Source organism: Salmo salar, chromosome 23 (genome assembly GCF_965601325.2).
Source record: "Salmo salar chromosome 23, fSalSal1, whole genome shotgun sequence".
Lineage (NCBI taxonomy): Eukaryota > Metazoa > Chordata > Actinopteri > Salmoniformes > Salmonidae > Salmo > Salmo salar.
The window spans coordinates 1,777,147-1,799,559 of record NC_138313.1 but is presented as its reverse complement, the minus strand read 5'-3'; the positions used below and the strand labels follow the sequence as shown (position 1 = coordinate 1,799,559).

Below are 22,413 nucleotides of genomic sequence, written 5' to 3'. Positions count from 1 at the left end.
AGGGATTTATGAAATATTTAACTCCAAAATCAATGTTTGTCAGACGTTTAGTCTTGAAGATATAAGATAATGTCATGTTGTCATAAGCACATCACATTAAACGAATGCAGGGTGAAAGGTGATACATGAACAAGACTAAAAAGGCCGGCACATTCATTGCACATAATACCCCCTTTAAAATCATTAACATTTTAATAATTAGGAGCATCACAGTGTGCTGACCTTTTTGGTATTTTTCCAGGAATATAAAATGAGAAGAAACAAGGAGAACACTCACAAACGTGGCGAAGGCATGGGACGGTAGCAGCTCCATCACCTTGGCAACAACCTCCAGACTCTGCCGCAAGTACCGCTGCCATTCAGTCTGTTGCTATGGTAAGCATAAAGAGTGAAACTATTGATACAGGTTGAGGAAAAACAAGCAGTCTGTGTGTGTGTGTGTGTGTGTGTATACACACTGTTGTAATATGTATGATATAATGGGGACAACAAAATGTTCCTTCAACACACTAGGTAATAAAGGTGCAGACAAATATAATTCTCAGCAATACTGACGAAAGCAGTGCGAGAAGTAAAGCCTCTTACATCATCATCCAGGGTCTCATCATCCAGCTCCTCCAACTGGGCTTGATTATATCGGAATTGGATTCGGTTGAGAACCTCTTTTAATAGCAGCACTAAAGCATCCTTATACCTGAAGAACAGCACAAGCGGCCAGATTAGCGGCCAATAGAAGAAGCAGCACCATACAAGAGGCTAGTAACTAACGACAGAACCATATTAAAAACATTATAGCAACTCTGGCCCTCAAGAGTTACTGGGTGTGCAAGCTTTCGTTTAAGCCCTTCAGTAAGACATATTCCGCTGATAAAATCCCAGACTGAATACTATGATTACTTGAATCAGGTGTGTTGATCAAGTGATGGGCTGGGATAAAAGTCTGCACAACCAGTAGCTCTACAAAATCAAAGTTGGAGAACCTTGCGTTACAGGCACTGATCCATAAATGTTTCACGCATCAGAAGACGTTCTTGATAGTACATCCAAATTCCTTTGCTTTATATACAAGTAGAACCAGAGCAACACTGAAAATGACATTAAAGCCATTCAGTTATACCTGTTCAGCACACTGTCTTGGTCACCCAGCCTACTTTTGATTTTAGTGGTTAAATAATCCAAGAAGATACTCCAGATGTCCAAACAGGCAAAATAGCCTTCGTGGGTGGGCTAGAACAATAGGATAGAAGAGCAGTCATTTTCTCTACAGTACATGATAGAGGTCTCTGATTCCTCAACAGTCAAACTAGGTAATATTATTATGGAAGCCATCTTTTTCTCTAATCTTTCCCCAACTGCGGTATACGATACTGCAGTACGCACATACTTGAACATTATGCAAGTATTTGGCCACAATTTCCATAGAATATTTTAGTGTCAGCAGCCCCTGTGAGCAGCGTAAAGGCACATGTAGAAAATAAACAAAATGTCTGAAAGAATGTGCTACCTGATTGAAAGTGTACTTGAAAAACAGGGCTAAAAACTCCACCACAGGAAACTGAGCGTTGGACTCGATCCGCCGAAGGTGCACGCTGACGAACAGGCGCAGAAAGTCAGTGAACTTCTCTAGATAACTGCAGACAAAGAGGGAGAGAGTGCCACATATATCTTTGCATTAGAGCCAAACCAATATATTGGTTGACTGATATTGGCCTTCATACCTGCCTTCACAATGGATGGAGAAAAAGGTTTTGTATAATTCCAGCCAGTAGTTTTGTGTACAACGTCAGATGTGGGTCGTTCCATGACCAGAATGTCTTTTTGTCCCTCAGACATCTGTCTACATTTTTCTAAAACACTCAATTTAAATTGAATCACATGCTCTAACTAAACCATGCTCAAAATTTCAAAAGCAGTGTGTTTTCATAAACAATAAGTACGAGAGCCCACTCTGAAAATGGACTTGTAGAGTATATTGTTTAACACTCAACATCTACTAAATCTAAACGGGTACTTTTGAGATATTTACGTTAACATGTTTGATTAACCATAAATGAATGTAAAGAAATTGTATCCTTTATCCCGCTTGCATTCTTAACCCTTTTGCTTCAGAGCGTGCCTACATGACAGGAACGAGTATGCAGGTCTTGTGCACTGCACTGGGCCTAAATGACGCCAGGTTAGAATGTCAGGATTCTGTGACTTTCTCCCCTGGGAATCTGAGAGGACTGCAGATATTATGCATGTATGAGCCATACATTGACACATCAAATCCAAAACATAAGGTCTAAAAAAGAAAATTGCAATTTTGTTTCCAAGATCCTGTCTAGCCTCTTTAGTTTAATCAAAGTTTAGTTTTCAAATGATAGGATTTGAATGCTGATTCCATCTTTGTGGGCCTGTATTTCTTTTGGACCTCAATATGTGCAGAAAACTGTTCCACAGCTGAAAAACTTTGGAATTGGTGCATTTCTACATTTTATTCATTTGGCCGGCTCAAGGCCACAAACTGATTTTTCACCTAGTTGCCTTGGGGATTCGAACCAGCAACCTTTGGGTTACTGGCCCAACCCAGTAACCCAAAGGCTACTTGCCCCCATACTGGTCACGCTCTACATTGCATTGAAGTCTCAGGCTACATTTCTGAACCAATAACCAAATCTTGTATGCACTGGCCAGCTACTTGATTTGATTCTAGGGGCTGAGGTATTCAAATTCTGCACTGAACAGAAATAGCAGACTTGAAGTGGACTGAAATAGGTACCGTTACTCTTTATATCCATGTCATGCACTGATCACTCCTCTCAAAGCCTGTCCCCAGCCCCCTCCCCCTCTAAAAAGTCTACCTGTGCTTACAACCCGAGCAATCCGATGCACTTAATGACAATAAAGAGGTATCTGATAAAGTATTTGATGCACCAGAAGTTGTGTGTTAGCAGCACAAAAGGCTCACTTAAATAAAGTTTACACTGACTTCATTTCCTTGAAATGTTAAATAGTTTGTTAACTTAGACAAAAGTTAAGACTATAGAGACACCTGAAAAAAGCATGTCAAGTTTTTTAATTTTTTTATATGCTTTCTCCATGAAATGCATCTGGTGTAGCTGTCAAAACACTATGCCAACAGAGAAACAGAATGTAGAAAGTGGAATCCAGGACACTGATGACCTGTTATATTTAAGCAGTGAGTTACTGTGTTATTATACTGAACAAAAGTATAAACGCAACAATCAATTTCAAAGATTTTGCTGAGTTACAGTTCATATAAAGAAATCATTCAATTGAAATTAATTAATTAGGCCCTAATCTATGGATTTCAAATGCCTGGGCAGGGGCACAGCCATGGGTAGGCCCACCAACTTGGGAGCTAGGCCCACCCAATGGGGAGCCAAGCCTAGCAAATCGGAATGAGCTTTATTACAGACAGAAATACTCCTCCTGGATTATTTGTGAGTATGGAACATTTCTCTGATCTTTTATTTCAGCTCATGATACATGGGACCAATACTTTACATGTTGCGTTTATATTTCTGTTCAGTGTAGTATGGAACTTTTCTCTGATCTTTTATTTCAGCTCATGAAACATGGGACCAATACTTTACATGTTGCGTTCATATTTCTGTTCAGTGTAGTATTTTTTTGTGTAAGTATGTTGTAACTAAAGTACTTCTTATCCAATCAGGATAATCGATTCCACCCCTAAAAGCAATGGTCATTTGATGTAGCCTGCTATTTAACATTAAAAAAAATATTGAATATTGCAATATGGCCAAAGTATTCAGACCTCTTGATTTTACCACATTTTGTTATGTTACTAATTAATCAAAAAATAAAACAGAAACACCTTATTTGCGTAATTATTCAGACCCTTTGCTATGAGACTCGAAATTGAGCTCAGGTGCTTCCTGTCCAAATCTATGAAATTGCTTTATCCGACATATTGCGGTTGCATGAGGCAACCATATACATTTTCTGCATCACATCTTAGAGTGATGGACTGTGCAATGCCTGTGGCTTCCGCAACGAATCAGACAGGTTTCCTGTGCACCATGAAAACAACAAAAAAACATTGCGACTACTCGACGAAATAAATATTGGTCGACCAACAGCCTATCGACCAAACAATCGACCAGTTGACTAAATGGGGTCTGCCCTAATCAATACACCAGTCACTACAAAGATAAAGGCGTCCTTCTTAACTCAGTTGGCAGAAAGGAAAGAAACTGCTCAGGGATTTCACCATGAGGCCAATGGCGACTTTAAAACAGTTAAGAGTTTAATGGCTGTGATAGGACAAAGCTGACATTGTAACATTGTAGTTACTTTACTCCACAATACTAACCTAATTGACAGAGTGAAATTGAGGAAGACTGTACAGAATAAAAATATTTCAAAACATGTATCCTGTTTGCAACAAGGCACTTAAGTAATACTGCAAAAAATGTGGAAAAGCAATTAGCATTTTGTCCTGAGTACCTACCACTCTCCATATTTTCAAGCATAGTGCTGGCTGCATCACGGGTTATGGATATGCATGTAATCGTTAAGAACTGGGGAGTTTTTCCAGTATAAAACATATATGGAATGGGGCTAAACACACTAGAGGAAAACCTGGTTCAGTCTGCTTTCCACCAGACACCGGAAGATTGATTCACCTTTCATCAGGATAATAACCTAAAACACAAGGACAAATCTACACTGGAGTTGTTTACCAAGAAGTCAGTGAATGTTCATGAGTGGCCGAGTAACAGTTTTGACTTAAATCTGCTTGAAAATCTATGGCAAGTCCTGAAAATGGCAATGATCAACAATCCAACTTGACAGAGCTTGAAGAATTTTGAAAAGAATAAAATGGGCAAATTCGGCGCATATGACAAATAAAATGTGATTTTAACTCAGGTGTGGAAATCTCTTAGATACTTACCCAGAAAGACTCACAGCTGTAATCACTGCCAAGTGATTCTTACATGTATTGACTCAGGGAGTTGAATACTTTTTTAATCAAGATATATTAGCGTTTTATTTCCCATATATGTTTTTTTTTTTTTTTTTACAAATGTTTGAATTTCTTTTCCAATTTGAAAGAGTATTTTCTGTTGATCATTGGGAAAAAAATGACAAATCAATTTTAATTCCACTTTGTAACAACAAAATGTAGAAAAAGTCAAAGGGTGTGAATACTTTCTGAAGGTACTGTATGTGTTCTATTTAATTCCATGTGTGGGCATACCTCTCGTCCAGCTCCTGCAGCCAGCTCTTGATGGTGTGTGCATTGTTCTCCCTTGTCAGCCTCTGTAGCATGAAGAAAGTCTGCTGAAACATCCTCAGCAGGTACTCCTCAAAGTCCAGTGGCACACAGTTCTTGGACACCAGCCCGTTGATGCATGTCATGGCCAGCACTCCCAGCCGCGACCTGTCCACCTGCCTGCCGCTGCCACCTCCCGTCTGATGCCCGGGCCGAGCACCGCCATTGGCAGGGGGAGCATGCTCGCCATTGGACGAGGACAACAAGTAAATGGAAGGGGGAGTCTTGGGCTTGACCCGCAGGTCACAGCCAAAACGGGCAAAGTGGAAGATAGAGGCGAGGAGGGAAGGGGTGATGCTGGTAGAAAGGGGGATCCAGCTGAATAGATGGGCTAGACACTCTAGAGCTAGGTAGCACAACTGTTCACTGTCATCATCCAGTGATGGGATGGGCTGGGATAGCAGCTTGGAGTACTGGGTGCCCTGCAATAGACTGCCCAGCAAATCTCCTTAAAGGGAGGGGGGGGGACGAGAGCAAATGAGAGGCCGGATTAACATTCTCTCTCCCCCGCTCCCTTTCTCATACACATAGTCATACAACCTTCACAAATACACTTAGCACAGTTGTCTCCTCCCCCATTGTTCACTCCCCCTTATTGATCTGAGATAACTGGGTTGGTGAAAGCAGTAGCATCACCTACTTACAGCCAGTCTATACAATCGAATCAGATCCGTAAAGGGTGTGAACAACCTGATTTACAGCCCACATTCTCACCACTTTCTCCTGAGGTGGGAGAGGGAGGGGGGGTGGCAGCCGTAACACTGTGCTTATCCCAAATCGTCTCCAGGATACCTGCAGGGTAGAAATGTAGAGAAGTGTTATTATGGATGTGTGCATATCACACCACTAGAACCCACAGAACAGAGAGAGCGATGGGAGGGAGAGAAAGAAGGGGGTTGGTAAAGATCATAGGAGGTTGGTGGCAACCTAATTGGGGAAAACGGGCTCATGGTAATGACTGGAGCAGAATGTTATCAAATACAGTATGTAATGGTAAAAATAGTAAAAATAAAGAAAAACTCTGGAATGAGTAGGTCTGTCCAAACCTTTGACTGGTACTGTATACAGCTGAAGTCGGAAGTTTACATACACCTCAGCCAAATACATTTAAGCTCACCACTTTATTTTAAGAAATAGATATGTCAGAATAATACTAAAGAGAATTATTTATTTCAGCTTTTATTTCTTTCATCACATTTCCAGTGGGTCAGAAGTTTACATACACTCAATTAGTATTTGGTAGCATTGCCTTTAAATTGTTGAACTTGGGTCAAACATTTCAGGTAGCCTTCCACAAGCTTCCCACAATAAGTTGGGTGAATTTTGACCCCTTCCTCCTGACAGAGCTGGTGTCAAGTTTGGAGTCAGGTTTGTAGGCTTCCTTGCTCGCACACGCTTTTTCAGTTCTGCCCACAAATTTTCTATGGGATTGAGGTCAGGGCTTTGTGATGGCCGCTCCAATATCTTGACTTTGTTGTCCTTAAGCAATTTTGCCACACCTTTGGAAGTATGTTTGGGGTCATTGTCCATTTGGAAGACCCATTTGCGACCAAGCTTTAACTTCCTGACTGATGTCTTGAGCAGTTGCTTCAATATATCCACATAATTTTCCTACCTGATGATGCCATCTATTTTGTGAAGTGCACCAGTCCCTCCTGCAGCAAAGCACCCCCACAACATGATGCTGCCACCCCTGTGCTTCACAGTTGGGATGGGATCTTCGGCTTGCAAGCCTCCCCCTTTTTCCTCCAAAAATAACGATGGTCATTATGGCCAAACAGTTCTATTTTTGTTTCATCAGACCAGAGGACTTTTCTCCAAAAAGTACAATCTTTGTCCCCATGTGCAGTTGTAAACCCGTAGTCTGGCTTTTTTATGGCAGTTTTGGAGCAGTGGCTTCTTCCTTGCTGAGCGGCCTTTCAGGTTATGTCGATATAGGACTCGTTTTACTGTGGATAAAGATACTTTTGTACCTGTTTCCTCCAGCATCTTCACAAGGTCCTTTGTTGTTGTTCTGGGATTGATTTTCACTTTTCGACCAAAGTACGTTCATCTCTAGGAGACAGAACGCGTCTCCTTCCTGAGTGGTATGACGGCTGCGTGGTTCCATGGTGTTTATACTTGCTTACTATTGTTTGTACAGATGAACGTGGTACCTTCAGGCGTTTGGAAATTGCTCCCAAGGATGAACCAGACTTGTGGAGGTCTACAATTATTTTTCTGAGGTCTTGGCTGATTTGTTTTGATTTTGCCATGATGTCAAGCAAAGAGGCACTGAGTTTGAAGGTAGGCCTTGAAATACATCCACAGGTAAACCTCCAGTTGACTCAAATTATGTCAATTAGCCTATCAGAAGCTTCTAAAGCCATTAAATAACTTTCTGGAATTTTCCAAGCTGTTTAAAGGCACAGTCAACTTAGTGTATGTAAACTTCTGACCCACTGGAATTGTGATACAGTGAATTATAAGTGAAATAATCTGTCTGTAAACAATTGTTGGAAAAATGACTTGTGTCATGCACAAAGTAGATGTCCTAACCAACTTCTCAAAACTATAGTTTGTTAACAAGAAATGTGTGGAGTGGTTGAAAAACGAGTTCTAATGACTCCAGCCTAAGTGTATGTAAACTTCCAACTTCAACTGTATATATGCTAATGAAAAAATAAATAAAACATTGAGGTCGACCAAACAATCGACCAGTCAAGTAATTGATGTCAGCCCTACACAGTAGACCTAGCTACTAAGCTGAACTTAGTTACAAAATAAAAGAGACGATAACACAGAAACAAAAAACAAACAGTTTTTGGAGCTGGCTGGCCGGTGTTTCTGATCTTTGATGATGAGGAGCTGGATGGAGTAACAGGCTGTGCATAGCCTAGGCCAGGGGTTTTCAAACTGGGGTCTGCGGCCCGAGGTACTGCAGGGGAGTCCGCCTTTGTTTTTTGTTTTTTTATAAAGAAAAAAAATAATTTGGGGGAGATTTTTTGTGTGAAAAATAAGTATTTTATGAATATCGTTAGCTGCAACAAAATACCATCATGGTTACCATTTTCATGTCTGCATCTAGTATGAAGGAAGTTTATAGATAGTCATTAGCACAGGCTCGAGAAACTAAGTCTACAGGAACAGTTAGCATGCTAGCTGTTCATCCGTCTCTGAAATGTAGATAGATGGCTTCATTGCCAAAATCTATCCCTTTAATATGGAGGAAATTACAGTCATCGGAGCTAATTAGATTGTTTTTTCTACATAGAAAATTCTTACGCAGGCGATCTAAGCGGTAATTTTTGGGATGAAAAAACAGTTTGTGTCATCTTAAACCACCAAAACCAGATAGAAAGCATGCAGAAAAGATAGACGTAATATATACATTTCATTTTTATTATTTTTGTATAATACCATTGAGCACTAACAATCAAATAAAAGCTAAAGTTAGGTAGAATAGAAAATGTAAAAAACTGGGCATTCAGAGCATATGCCCATTGATTTTGCTATAATGTTTGAGCAGAGGACACAGCATTAGCCATGGCAAAATGCATACAATTCAGGGGCGTCAGTTGGGTATGGCAGTCGCCATACCCTAGCTCAAGACCAAAAATGTAGAATAAAGCTACAAAAAAGTTGAATAAAATCATTCCAATCCCGATTAAAATGCAACAGCTGTTTAACATATTGGGTGGCTGGCTTTAGGATGATGCTGAGCATCTCTCAGGGAGAAGCTGCCAGCCTGCGCCCCTTTCTCTCACAAGAGAGCAGAGACCGTGCCAGAGTTTGCTTTGCCAGTCAGCCGTTTAGGCAGTGCGCCAATTGCTTTAAATTTGATGTCAGCATTTGAACTTGGCCTCGTAAGCCTCATGGCTAGCTGTTTTATGCACCGGTTACTTTCACATTGATGACGGCATAGTCTAGGGGCAAATTGAATTTGCCAAAATGTGTTATATAATTACTCGTGCCTACACATGAATAAATAATTCAAAATACTTACCCAGAGTGCATGATTTGGCCACAGAGGATCATTAGATTATTTTAAAAAGTAGCTGTGGATTGTTTTAACTCGCAATTTGGGCACCGCGCCCGGCAAATAACAATCAGCTATTTGGTAGGCTGAGTTGCATCGGCCAGTGAAAAGCAGATAAATAGGCCTATTGAAATATTTCTAAATACAATCGTAGGAAAAAATTGTTTAGAAAGTAAATGGTTACTGCTGAAAAGAGAAGACAAAGAAAATACTAATCTGTCCATAGTTATCAAAATGTTGAACTCCCAAATGACCAAACAGTAGCCTGTATTACTAGCACCAGTGGAGAGCATCTGCCATATTTTCCTTGTGAGTGTGCACATATTCACTGTCTTTATCCTTCAAATCAGTACCATTGGAAAGCTTTTTTGGCAACACTAATTTCCTCCTCCAGGTTAGATGGATGTATTGTAAAATGTGTGTCTCCCCTTTTCGCAGGCCTAGATTAGATGGTTGCATTTAATAAAGTTGTTTTGGTCCCTCGATGCCTGTCTACCTGTTTTATAAAGCAAGCCATGGCCATGTGACTCACTCCGTAGGAGCGATCCATTTGGTTAGGGTTTATAAAATGCCACATTTTCCCCATGCTATGAATGGTCTCCGTTTAGGCCTACTCTGTCCCTACGCGCTAAGGAAGGCATTGTTCAGAACTGTGTCTTGCTAACAGTGATTGGGTTATATTATTAACATAAATAATGACTATGCAATATACTCCTCACATTAGGAATAGTAGCCTATATTACATTAGTCTGCAAATGCGATGATAGATGCTTGTAATCTTTTATTATAAAGGTGCAATTTTATGGTGAAAGAAATAGCTATGGCTGTCAGCATTTGAAGTTTCACTGTTCCACAAGTAAATGAGTCAATTTATGATATGTTTTAGTACTGGTTAACATTATATATGCCGTTCCACAGACCTTTAAATCTTATATTGTGGTGATAACTAATGTCCGGGGTAATTTTTGTTTGTTTTTTCCTGTTCTCTAAATAGCATTTGAGTATTTGAGTATTTTTTTTATTGTGTAGATCTTTTATTTAACCTTGATGAGCTTCAACTTCCCACAACCCACTTTGTCATTGTAACGGCTGTCTTCTGTGGAAATGGACCAAGGCGCAGCAGGTATGTGAATACTCATCTTTAATAAAAATAAAGGAGTAGAGCATCCACTTAATACAAACAAAATATAAGACAGGAACAGTTTTGCAGGCACACAACACGCAGTGCAAAAACAACTACCCACAAAACCAAGTGACAAACATACTCCTACATATATGACTCCCAATCAGGAACAACGATCCCCAGCTGTTCCTGATCAGGAGTCACAAGACCAACACAGAACAATCACACACACAAGACTGCCACGTCCTGACCCCAAAGCTACAACAACAGCTCCATCTGCTGGTCAGGACGTGACAGTACCCCCCCCTCAAGGTGCAGACCCCGGAATGCACCTAACAACGAAAAACCACCAACAAACAAAATCCCCAACAAAACCCATAAACAATAACCCCTAAACAATAAGGGAGGGAAGGGAGGGTGGCTGCCGTCAACGACGGCACTGTGCTACACCCTCCCTCCCCAACCCACCTATCCTGGAGGTGGCTCCGGTGCAGGACGTGGACCCTGCTCCACCCTCGGCGTCGCCCACTTCGGTGGAGCCGATAGCTGCGCCAGGCAGACGGACCCCTCGAGCCGGGCCGGAGGACAGGAGGGCCCCTCGGGCCGGGGAGCAGGAGGGCCCCTCGGGCCGGGCCGGGGAGCACGAGGGCCCCTCGGGCCGGGCCGGAGAGCAGGAGGGCCCCTCGGGCCGGGCCGGAGAGCAGGAGGGCCCCTCGGGCCGGGCCGGAAGGCATGCGGGCCACTCGGGCCGGGCCGGAAGGCATGCGGGCCACTCGGGCCGGGCCGGAAGGCATGCGGGCCACTCGGGCCGGGCCGGAGGGCATGCGGGCCACTCGGGCCGGGCCGGAGGGCATGCGGGCCACTCGGGCCGGGCCGGAGGGCATGCGGGCCACTCGGGCCGGACCGGAGGGCAGGAGGACCACTCGGGCCGGACCGGAGGGCATGAGGACCACTCGGGCCGGACCGGAGGGCAGGAGGACCACTCGGGCCGGACCGGAGGGCAGGAGGACCACTCGGGCCGGACCGGAGGGCAGGAGGACCACTCGGGCCGGACCGGAGGGCAGGAGGACCACTCGGGCCGGACCGGAGGGCAGGAGGACCACTCGGGCTGATCCTGACAGGCCGGGCACCCTGGCAGATCAGGGCAGGCGGGCACCTCTGGCAGAACCGGGCAGTCCGGCCACTCTGGCAGAACAGGGCAGTCCGGCCACTCTGGCAGAACAGGGCAGTCCGGCCACTCTGGCAGAACAGGGCAGTCCGGCCACTCTGGCAGAACAGGGCAGTCCGGCCACTCTGGCAGAACAGGGCAGTCCGGCCACTCCGGCAGAACAGGGCAGTCCGGCCACTCCGGCAGTTCAGCGCAGTCCGGCCACTCCGGCAGTTCAGCGCAGTCCGGCCACTCCGGCAGTTCAGCGCAGTCCGGCCACTCCGGCAGTTCAGCGCAGTCCGGCCACTCCGGCAGTTCAGCGCAGTCCGGCCACTCCGGCAGTTCAGCGCAGTCCGGCCACTCCGGCAGTTCAGCGCAGTCCGGCCACTCCGGCAGTTCAGCGCAGTCCGGCCACTCCGGCAGTTCAGCGCAGTCCGGCCACTCCGGCAGTTCAGCGCAGTCCGGCCACTCCGGCAGTTCAGCGCAGTCCGACCACTCCGGCAGTTCAGCGCAGTCCGACCACTCCGGCAGTTCAGCGCAGTCTGACCTCTCTGGCGACTGTTGACTGGCGGGCAGCTCTGACGACTGTTGACTGGCGGGCAGCTCTGACGATGACTGTTGACTGGCGGGCAGCTCTGACGATGACTGTTGACTGGCGGGCAGCTCTGACGATGACTGTTGACTGGCGGGCAGCTCTGACGATGACTGTTGACTGGCGGGCAGCTCTGACGATGACTGTTGACTGGCGGGCAGCTCTGACGATGACTGTTGACTGGCGGGCAGCTCTGACGATGACTGTTGACTGGCGGGCAGATCTGATGATGACTGTTGACTGGCGGGCAGCTCTGATGATGACTGTTGACTGGCGGGCAGCTCTGATGATGACTGTTGACTGGCGGGCAGCTCTGATGATGACTGTTGACTGGCGGGCAGCTCTGATGAAGACTGTTGACTGGCGAGCAGCTCTGGTGATGGTTGACTGGCGAGGCTGGGTTGACACACTAGACTCCTGATGCGCGGGGCTGGTATAGGACGTGCCAGCCCGGAGACACGCACCTCCATGCTAGTGCGTCTGGCGGGAAACACCGGACCGAAAGGGCGCACTGGTGGTCTTGAGCGCAGGGTTGGCATCACCCCTTCCGGCTCGATGCTTACTTCGCCCTGGCACATGCGGGGCGCTGGTACCTTGCCTACCGGCCTGAAAATCCCAGGCCTCACCACAGCCCCAACCCCAAAGCACGGGACCTGTCCAGTCTGCCCTACAAGGGTACGGGGAGCTGGCCTGGGGCTGTAATCTCGCCCCGCCAAATAGCCCTTGTGCCCCCCCCTAAAAAATTCTTGGGGCTGCCTCCAACATTCCTCCCTCACTTGCCTCTTTTCCTCTTCTCCGCTGCTTGGTCCTTTGGTGGTGGGTAGTTCTGTAACGGCTGTCTTCTGTGGAAATGGACCAAGGCGCAGCAGGTATGTGAATACTCATCTTTAATAAAAATAAAGGAGTAGAGCATCCACTTAACAATACAAACAAAATATAAGACAGGAACAGTTTTGCAGGCACACAACACGCAGTGCAAAAACAACTACCCACAAAACCAAGTGACAAACATACTCCTACATATATGACTCCCAATCAGGAACAACGATCCCCAGCTGTTCCTGATCAGGAGTCACAAGACCAACACAGAACAATCACACACACAAGACTGCCACGTCCTGACCCCAAAACTACAACAACAGCTCCATCTGCTGGTCAGGACGTGACAGTCATACCATTTGTCATTTTATGTCAACAATCTACACAAAATACATTTGTGAGAAAAAATAAAACACTAATATATTTTCATTAGATAAGAATTCAACTTCCTGGGTCAATACATGTTAGAATCACCTTTGGCAGCTTTTACAGGTGTGCGTCTTTCTGGGTAAGTCTAAGGGTTTTCACACATGAATTGTACAACATTTGCCCATTATTCTTTTCAAAATTCTTCAAGCTTTGTCAAATTGGTTGTTGATCATTGCTAGACAACCATTTTCAGGTCTTTCCATAGGATGTTCAAGCAGATTTATGTCAAAACAGGAAATGTCCACGCATGGACATTTACTGTCTTCTTGGTGAACAACTCCAGCGTAGATTTGGCCTTGTGTTTTAGGTTATTATCCTGCTGAAAGGTGAATTCATCTCCCAGTGTCTGGTGGAAAGTGGTGCTTTGTTCCATTCCATTTCTTTTTTGTTCTGAAAAACTCTGCATAACATGATGCAACCACCACTATGCATGAAAATTACGTAGAGTCGTACTCAGTAATGTGTTGTATTAGATTTTCCACAAACATGAAAGGTATTCAGGACAAAAAGTAAATTGCTTTGCCACATTTTTTGCAGGATGCATGTTTTGGAATATTTTTTTATTCACTGTCAATTAGGTTAATATTGTGGAGTAACTCATCTTGTTGATCCATCCTCTGTTCTCCCATTACAGCCATAAAACTCTGTAACTGTTTTAAAGTCACCATTGCCCTTATGGTTTCTCTCTGGCAATTGAGTTAGGAAGGACGCCTGTATCTTTGTAGTGACTGGGTGTATTTATACACCATCCAAAGCGTAATTAATAACTTCACCATGCTCAAACGGATATTAAATGCCTGCTTTTTTATTTTTATTACCCATCTACCAGTAGGTGCCTTTCTTTGCGAGGCATTGGAAAACCTCTCGTCTTTGTGGTTGAATCTGTTTGCTTAACTTATTATGTGACTTGCTAAACACATTTTTAATTCTGAACTTAGGCTTGCCATAACAAAAGATGTTGAATAATTAGACTGACGACATTTAAGCTTTTCTTTTTGAATGAATTTGTAAAACATTTACAAAAACATAATTCCGCTTGATGGGGTATTGTGTTTACAAATAAATAATAATGGGGGTATTGTGCCAGTGACAAAAAAAAATCTACATTTAATCTATTTTAAATTCAGATTGTATCAACAAAAAGTGAAAAAAGTAAAGGTGTGTGAATACTTTAGGAAGGCACTGTAACTGGAAGCATGCTATTGATAGAACCAAAGGATTCTGTATAGGCACGCATCACATCAAGCAAGGAGCATTTGAAATGCACTGCACTGTGAAAAAACAAAAACGTTGTAAGTGCCATGGGAACTGAATGAGGAGTCGACACTTGTTAATGATAGCCAGCAAGAACTCATCTTCCTCTTGGACAAACATGTTCAGTCAGCACTAGGGCTGTGGCGGTGTCCGCTGGTGATTGTCAAGCAAATAACTGTCGGCCTCACGGTAATTGACCGTTAATTAACATAAACAAATGTAGCATCTCCTGGCTTCCACACACAGCCTTCAAGCCATTTTAAAAAGTCAAATAAATCCATGTAATATAGCCTACACCTTCATAATAAATCCATTATTTATTTTAGACAGGTCTAAAGAAGCATGATATGAAGAAAATGTAGTCTTTTCCAGAAGAAAATAATAGCATACTCTTGAGTTGTCCTTATGTTAGGTCCTGATGTGGCTATGCCAAATGGCTGTGGGCAACATTTGTTAATTTTGCAAAAAAGATTTGTAAGGCTGCATGATGAGACTAATGATGATTTGAAAAAAGTAGAGTGAAAGGCATGAGCTCTGCTTTGTTATTTTGCGCAGGCTGTAAACACTCCAATAGTCTCTCATTCAGAATTTGACAAGCACTTGATAATGCCCCGAATTCCATGCCTTTTTTGCAGCCCGGAGAGCTGCGTTGTGCCTTTCTCCCCAAGTGTACTGTGCAAGTTTTATAGAGCAAGCCAGACTGCTTTAACCATGGCACCTCCTACTCGATTTTGGTTGACTAACATACAGTGACTTGCAGAAGTATTCATCCCCCTTGGCGTTTCCTATTTTGTTGAATCACAACCTGTAATTTAAATGGATTTTTATTTGGATTTCATGTAATGGCCATACACAAAATAGTCCAAATTGGTGAAGTGAAATAAAAAAAAATACTTGTTTAAAAGTGGTGCGTGCATATGTATTCACCCTCTTTGCAATGAAGACCCTAAATAAGATCTGGTGCAACCAATTACCTTCAGAAGTCACATAATTTATTAAATAAAGTCCACCTGTGTGCAATCTAAGTGTCACATGATCTGTCACATGATCTCAGTATATACACACACCTGTTCTGAAAGGCCCCAGAGTCTGCAACACCACTAAGCAAGGGGCACCACCAAGGAAGCGGCACCATGAAGACCAAGGAGCTCTCTCCAAACAGGTCAGGGAGAAAGTTGTGGAGAAGTAAAAAAAAAATGACCATTATTAAAAAATGGAAAGAATATGGCACCACAACAAACCTGCCAAGAGAGGGCCGCCCACCAAAACTCACAGACCAGACAAGGAGGGCATTAATCAGAGGCAACAAAGAGACCAAAGATAACCCTGAAGGAGCTGCAAAGCTCCACAGGGGAGATAGTATCTGTCCATAGGACCACTTTAAGCCGTACACTCCACAGAGCTTTGTTCGCAAAAAGTCATATGGGAAATACCCCAAACATATGGAAGAAGGTACTCTGGTCAGATGAGACAAAAATTGAGCTTTTTGGCCATCAAGGAAAACGCTATGTCTGGCGCAAACCCAACACCTCTCATCACCCCGAGAACCCCATGGTGGTGGCAGCATCATGCTGTGGGGATGTTTTTCCATCGGCAGGGACTGGGAAACTGGTCAGAATTGAAGGAATGATGGATGGCGCTAAATACAGGGAAATTCTTCAGGGAAATCTGTTTCAGTCTTCCGGAGATTTCAGACTGGGACGGAGGTGCACCTTCCAGCAGGACAATGACCCTAAGAATACTGCTAAAGCAACACTCGAGTGGTTTAAGGGGAAACATTTAAATGTCTTGGAATGGCCTAGTCAAAGCCCGGACCTCAATCCAATTGAGAATCTGTGGTATGGCTTAAAGATTGCTGTACACCAGCGGAACCCATCCAACTTGAAGGAGCTGGAGCAGTTTTGCCTTCTCCAACTCCTTCAACCACTCCGCTTGGTGAATGGCCAGTGTTTCACCTCCCAACTTCACATTGTAATGAATGGGTGAAGTTGCTCACCTGTCAGTAGTCCCAGCACTGTGGGGACCTGCTCCAGCAACAGTTTGCGCAGCTCGTCTTTCCGTGCCACGCTCAAATCCTCCCGCGGGCAGGCCAGCTCCTCGGACGAGGTCTTGAGCAAAACCAGCCTCAGGGAGGACATGGTAGGAGACTGGATCAGCTGCAGTAACACACACATCAATTTGTGATAACATCACAGCAAAAATGCATTCCGTAGCCTTTACTTCTCCAGTAGTAGCATTAGGAATTATAGACACGATCACGGCAAAAACAACACACGATCACGGCAAAAACAACACACACACACACACACACACACACACACACACACACACACACACACACACACACACACACACACACACACACACACACACACACACACACACACACACACACACACACACACACACACACACACACACACATACATCAGGGTACCTGTCCACAATCAAAGAAGTGGTGGCCTCACTTTTGAACAAAAAAATAGAAGCAACTAAATGTACTTTAAACATCAATCTGATTGTGACTGTCACCTCGAAAACCCTATTTTTGAAATGGCATAGCTCAATACTGTACATTTTGTGTATGTTAATTTATTGTGTTACTGTTAGTATGTCTAAAACCCCAAAATATACTTATTGAAGAGCAATATAAATGTACATTTGGGCAAGATGTTTTCCATGTCAAAATGTAAACACAAAGCAGACCAAACTCTTTGGTCTTTAAAAAACCTGTTGTATGTGAAATATTGTGTGCTATAGCTTGGAAAACAAATAAGTGTGACTCTGGATGACAACATAATGATGTTAATTTCCAACATTAGGGCTGTTTCTCTGAAGAAGTTAAATCCGCTTTATGTATTGTTTCCTTGTCACGATACTAACAAGTAGCGCGAAACTGGTTTCACCATGGCCCTACTGTACATACTGAATATATAGGAATATACAAAGTGGTGAGATAAAGTTTGTGAACCCTTTAGCATTTTCAGTACTGCTGCAAAAATTGGACCTAGTATGTGAACCTCTATATTATTGAGCTCAATAAAAGTGTATTAATGTAGTCACAAGATTAGTATTTGGTCCCATATTCGTTGCACGGAATGACTACATCCCGCTTGTAACTCAACAAACTTGTAGTATGCAGTTGAAGTCGGAAGTTTACATACACTTAGGTTGGAGTCATTAAAACTCGTTTTTCAACCACTCCACACATTTCTTGTTAACAAACTATAGTTTTGGGCAAGTCGGTTAGGACATCTACGTTGTGCATGACAAGTCATTTTTCCAACAATTGTTTACAGACAGACTATTTCACTTATAACTCACTGTATCACAATTCCAGTGGGTCAGAACCTTCAAACTCAGTGCCTCTTTGCTTGACATCATGGCAAAATAAAAAGAATTCAGCCAAGACCCCAGAAAAACAAATTGTAGACCTCCACAAGTCTGGTTCATCCTTGGGAGCAATTTCCAAACGCCTGAAGGTACCACGTTCATCTGTACAAACAATAGTACGCAAGTATAAACACCATGGGACCACGCAGCCGTCATACCACTCAGGAAGAAGACGCGTTCTGTCTCTTAGAGATGAACGTACTTGGGTCGAATAGTGCAAATCAATCCCAGAACAACAACAAAGGACCTTGTGAAGATACTGGAGGAAACAGGTACAAAAGTATCTATATCCACAGTAAAACGAGTCCTATATCAACATAACCTGAAAGGCCGCTCAGCAAGGAAGAAGCCACTGCTCCAAAACTGCCATAAAAAAAACAGACTACAGTTTGCAACTGCACATGGGGACAAAGATCGTACTTTTTGGAGAAATGTCCTCTGGTCTGATGAAACAAAAATAGAACTGTTTGGCCATAATGACCATCATTATGTTTAGAGGAAAAAGGGGGAGGCTTGCAAGCCGAAGATCACCATCCCAACCGTGAAGCACGGGGGTAGCAGCATCATGTTGTGGGGGTGCTTTGCTGCAGGAGGGACTGGTGCACTTCACAAAATAGATGGAAAATGATGTGGATATATTGAAGCAGCTTCTCAAGACATCAGTCAGGAAGTTAAAGCTTGGTCGCAAATGGGTCTTCCAAATGGACAATGACCCCAAGTATACTTCCAAAGTTGTTGCAAAATTGCTTAAGGACAACAAAGTCAAGGTATTGGAGTGGCCATCACAAAGCCCTGACCTCAATCCCATAGAAAATTTGATGGCAGAACTGAAAAAGCGTGTGCTAGCTAGGAGTTACACCAGATCAGTTACACCAGCTCTGTCAGGAGGAATGGGCCAAAATTCACCCAACTTATTGTAGAAAGCTTGTGGAAGGCTAACCAAAACGTTTGACCCAAGTTAAACAATTTAAAGGCAATGCAACCAAATACTAATTGAGTGTATGTAAACTTCTGACCCGCTGGGAATTTGATGAAAGAAATAAAAGCTGAAATAAATCATTCTCTACTATTATTCTGACATTTCACATTCTTAAAATAAAGTGGTGATCCTAACTAACCTAAGACAGGGAATTTTTTCTAGGATTAAATGTCAGCAATTGTGAAAAACTGAGTTTAAATGTATTTGGCTAAGGTGTATGTAATAATAGATTACTTTTCTGAACACTCCTAAATTAATCCTGATATTGCCATGATCATGATTTCATTCCAGATTTTTCTTGAATAATGATGAGTGATAAGGTTACAGAGGCTACAACAAAACATGCCAACATGCTCTCACCATTACAGGGGAGAGCATGTTAGCTTGTTTTGAAGATCTTAGGTCACATTTATGCAGAAATATAGAAAACTCTAAAGGGTTCACAAACTTTCTCAGCCTTGTACTGCAACTGTACATAGAGTTTGCATAGGACTGGATGATGACATTGGGATGATAACCTATAATAAAGGCTTCCAATTGCAAATGCAAATGTTTAAATAGTAGTCAAAATACAAACGTTGGGCTATATGTTTTGATTTTTAATACATTGTAAGGCTGCATGATGCGACTCTGATGATGTGAAAAAAGTCACTTGAAAGGCATGAGCTCTGCTTAGATTTTTTTGTGCAGGCTTTACACACTTCATCAGTCTCTTATTCACAATTTGACAAGCACTTGATAATGCCTAGAATTTCACGGCGGCATCCCCTTTGAGTAGTCGTAGTGTACCCTAAAAATAATCCATGCCTTTTGCGGCCAGTGGCCGTTGTGCCCTTGGCCTGGAGAGCTGCGCTGTACCCTTCTTCCTGAGTGCTGCGCGCTCCGAAGCACCTCACACTCACATGGCCCTCCATCACGTGATCAGGTTTTTCCTCACAGGCTACAAGCAGTGGTGGAAAAAGTACCCAATTGTGATACTTGAGTGAAAGTATAGATATCTTAATAGAAAGTTACTCAAGTAAAAGTTAGTCACCCAGTAAAATACTACTTGAGTAAAAGCTTAAAAGTACTTGGTTGTAAATATACTTAAGTTACAAAAGTAAAAACTACTAGAAATTCCTTATATTAAGCAAAGCAGAAGGCACCATTTTCTTGTTTTTAAAAATGTACAGATATCCAGGGGCACACTCAAGACATAATTTACAAATGATGCACTTGTGTTTAATGAGTCTGCCAGATCAGAGGCACTATGGATGACCACATGCTCTCGTGATATGTGAGTGAATTGGACCATTTTCCTGTCCTGCTAAGCCTTCAAAATGACTTTTGGGTCAGGGAGTTTTATGGAGTAAAAAGTACATTATTTTCTTTAGGAATGTAGTGAAGTAAAAGTAGTCAAAAAAATAAATAGTTAAGTATAGATACCCCCCAAAAATACTTAAGTAGTACTATTAAGTATTTTTACTTAAGTACTTTACACCACTGGCTACAAGAGAAGACAGACACATCGGCGACGCAACTGAGCGCGTCCTTATCCAATTCCAGGGTGCATATTAAAAATATTGGAAGAACTGTCCACATTTCCTTTTCGTCAGCCAACAAGATGAGTAGGCCTAATGAACAGCAAACGCACTAGCCTATGTCAATCTACTATCCCCCATAGTACAAAAGTTTACCTATTCTGTGCGAGAAATAAATATTCCAAACATAGTCTGGGATGATAAAGCCCAAATTAATACAAAAAAACTTTACACAATGTGGCTGACGCAACAGATCAGAACGTTTAGCTTAGAATGTTGATAAACTATTAGGCTACTTCTTCACATTATAAGAGCAGCAATGTGCACATGGCAGTAGGCTATAAGCACAAATGTTCCATTAGCAGGAAAACATCATTATAAAAAGTGACTGCAATTGCAATTATGCATGTAATGCTTTTATTAAAAAGGTGCATTTTTAATGGTGAAAATTATCTTACCCAAACTTGAAACTCACATGCTGCTTATGTATGCCAGTTAGGCTCTACACCCCTTGTAAAGTGGATTAATGTGCTTAATTTGGTCACTTTAGTTGTGATACAAACCTTATCAAAACATATAGGCCTATGGGCTAGGCTAAATGAGGTGTGCGACTAGGATTAGAAAAAGTCGCAAAAAAAAGGTATCGTTTCTTGCCTTATGCTGGGCATCATTCACAAGTGATAATATATAATTCACAAGTGATATGCTAATATTGTCACCCATCAGACTATTCTTGATTCAATCTTGTCTTTAAATATACGTGTGAAATTTGTTTTGATTTAGAATGGAACATTATCACGCACCTGTCTCGGCACAGGGGCAGAGGGAAGAAATACGTGCATAGACAATGTACAGCGAAGGGAGGACGCTTTTCCTGTGGTTCATTTTCATGCCAGCCAGGTAGGCTATACTCCTGTTGTAAAGATAAACAATGTGTTTAATATTAGGAAAGTTGAGAAATAAATATAGTAGGCCTAGCCTATAGAAGGCTGATGGGATCCTCCTCTTTTTAATAGAGGCCATCACTCCGTTTTCTCCTGCAATTGCATTGCCTATAGAAATGTTGCGCAACATGAGCTCATGGTCTCTCATTAAGTGTTTGATTAGATTTTCGATTACATTTGCATAGATGTCAGAGTGATTAGAGGGACAATAGAGTGCTGAGTACGAGGCAGTTAGCAAGTTTGGTAGGCATATATGACCAACAGGAGCATCAGAGCTTGGAGAAGACTAATTACCGTGACTAAGCAATCACGTGGAATTTGACTGTCTACATGACTCGTGGCCGCCGGTGTGGCAGTAATACGGTCACCACAACAGTCCTATTCCGAACCTCTCTGCCAATAAGAGGTTGTTTTCAGTTTTCCCCTCCGCACTCAGACCACTCCAAGACAGTCAAAGCAAAATTCTTGCTTGAGACATTGATTTGTTTATTTTTTGACCATTTTAATTGAAAACTCTTACAGTAAGGTAATTAATTGTTAGCCAGAATTTTTTTTTATATTGCTATAAAAACAGCTGCATTGGACCTTTAACCTTTTGCCTGTCAAGCAAATTAATGAAATTATGGATTGCAGCCAAGTGCTCTCCATGCACAATTTGCCAGATGCTAAAACAGTTGAGAGATACACATATATTATACATACATATGGCCGTCCTTGGCCAGCTCTCCTGCTATCTCTCTCAGAATGACCTTCTTGATCCTAATCAGTCAGGTTTCAAGACTGGGCATTCAACTGAGACTGCTCTTCTCTGTGTCACGGAGGCTCTCCGCACTGCTAAAGCTAACTCTCTCTCCTCTGCTCTCATCCTTCTAGACCTATCTGCTGCCTTTGAT

The 22,413-nt window shown here is 42.9% G+C and overlaps 1 protein-coding gene across 1 annotated transcript in view; it reads right to left on the bottom strand.

Moving 5' to 3' along the window:
- The window catches only part of LOC106583883 (exportin-6), a 78,778-nt gene that overhangs the window by 30,431 nt on the left and 25,934 nt on the right, over nt 1–22,413 (bottom strand). The window contains exons 5-11 of the mRNA XM_014168507.3: nt 16,681–16,840; nt 6,017–6,094; nt 5,228–5,750; nt 1,505–1,631; nt 1,118–1,227; nt 586–694; nt 278–370 (exon numbers count right to left, since the gene is read on the bottom strand). Of these exons, the coding sequence (XP_014023982.1) occupies nt 278–370; nt 586–694; nt 1,118–1,227; nt 1,505–1,631; nt 5,228–5,750; nt 6,017–6,094; nt 16,681–16,840 (1,200 nt within the window). The remainder of the gene's footprint in view (nt 1–277; nt 371–585; nt 695–1,117; nt 1,228–1,504; nt 1,632–5,227; nt 5,751–6,016; nt 6,095–16,680; nt 16,841–22,413) is intronic.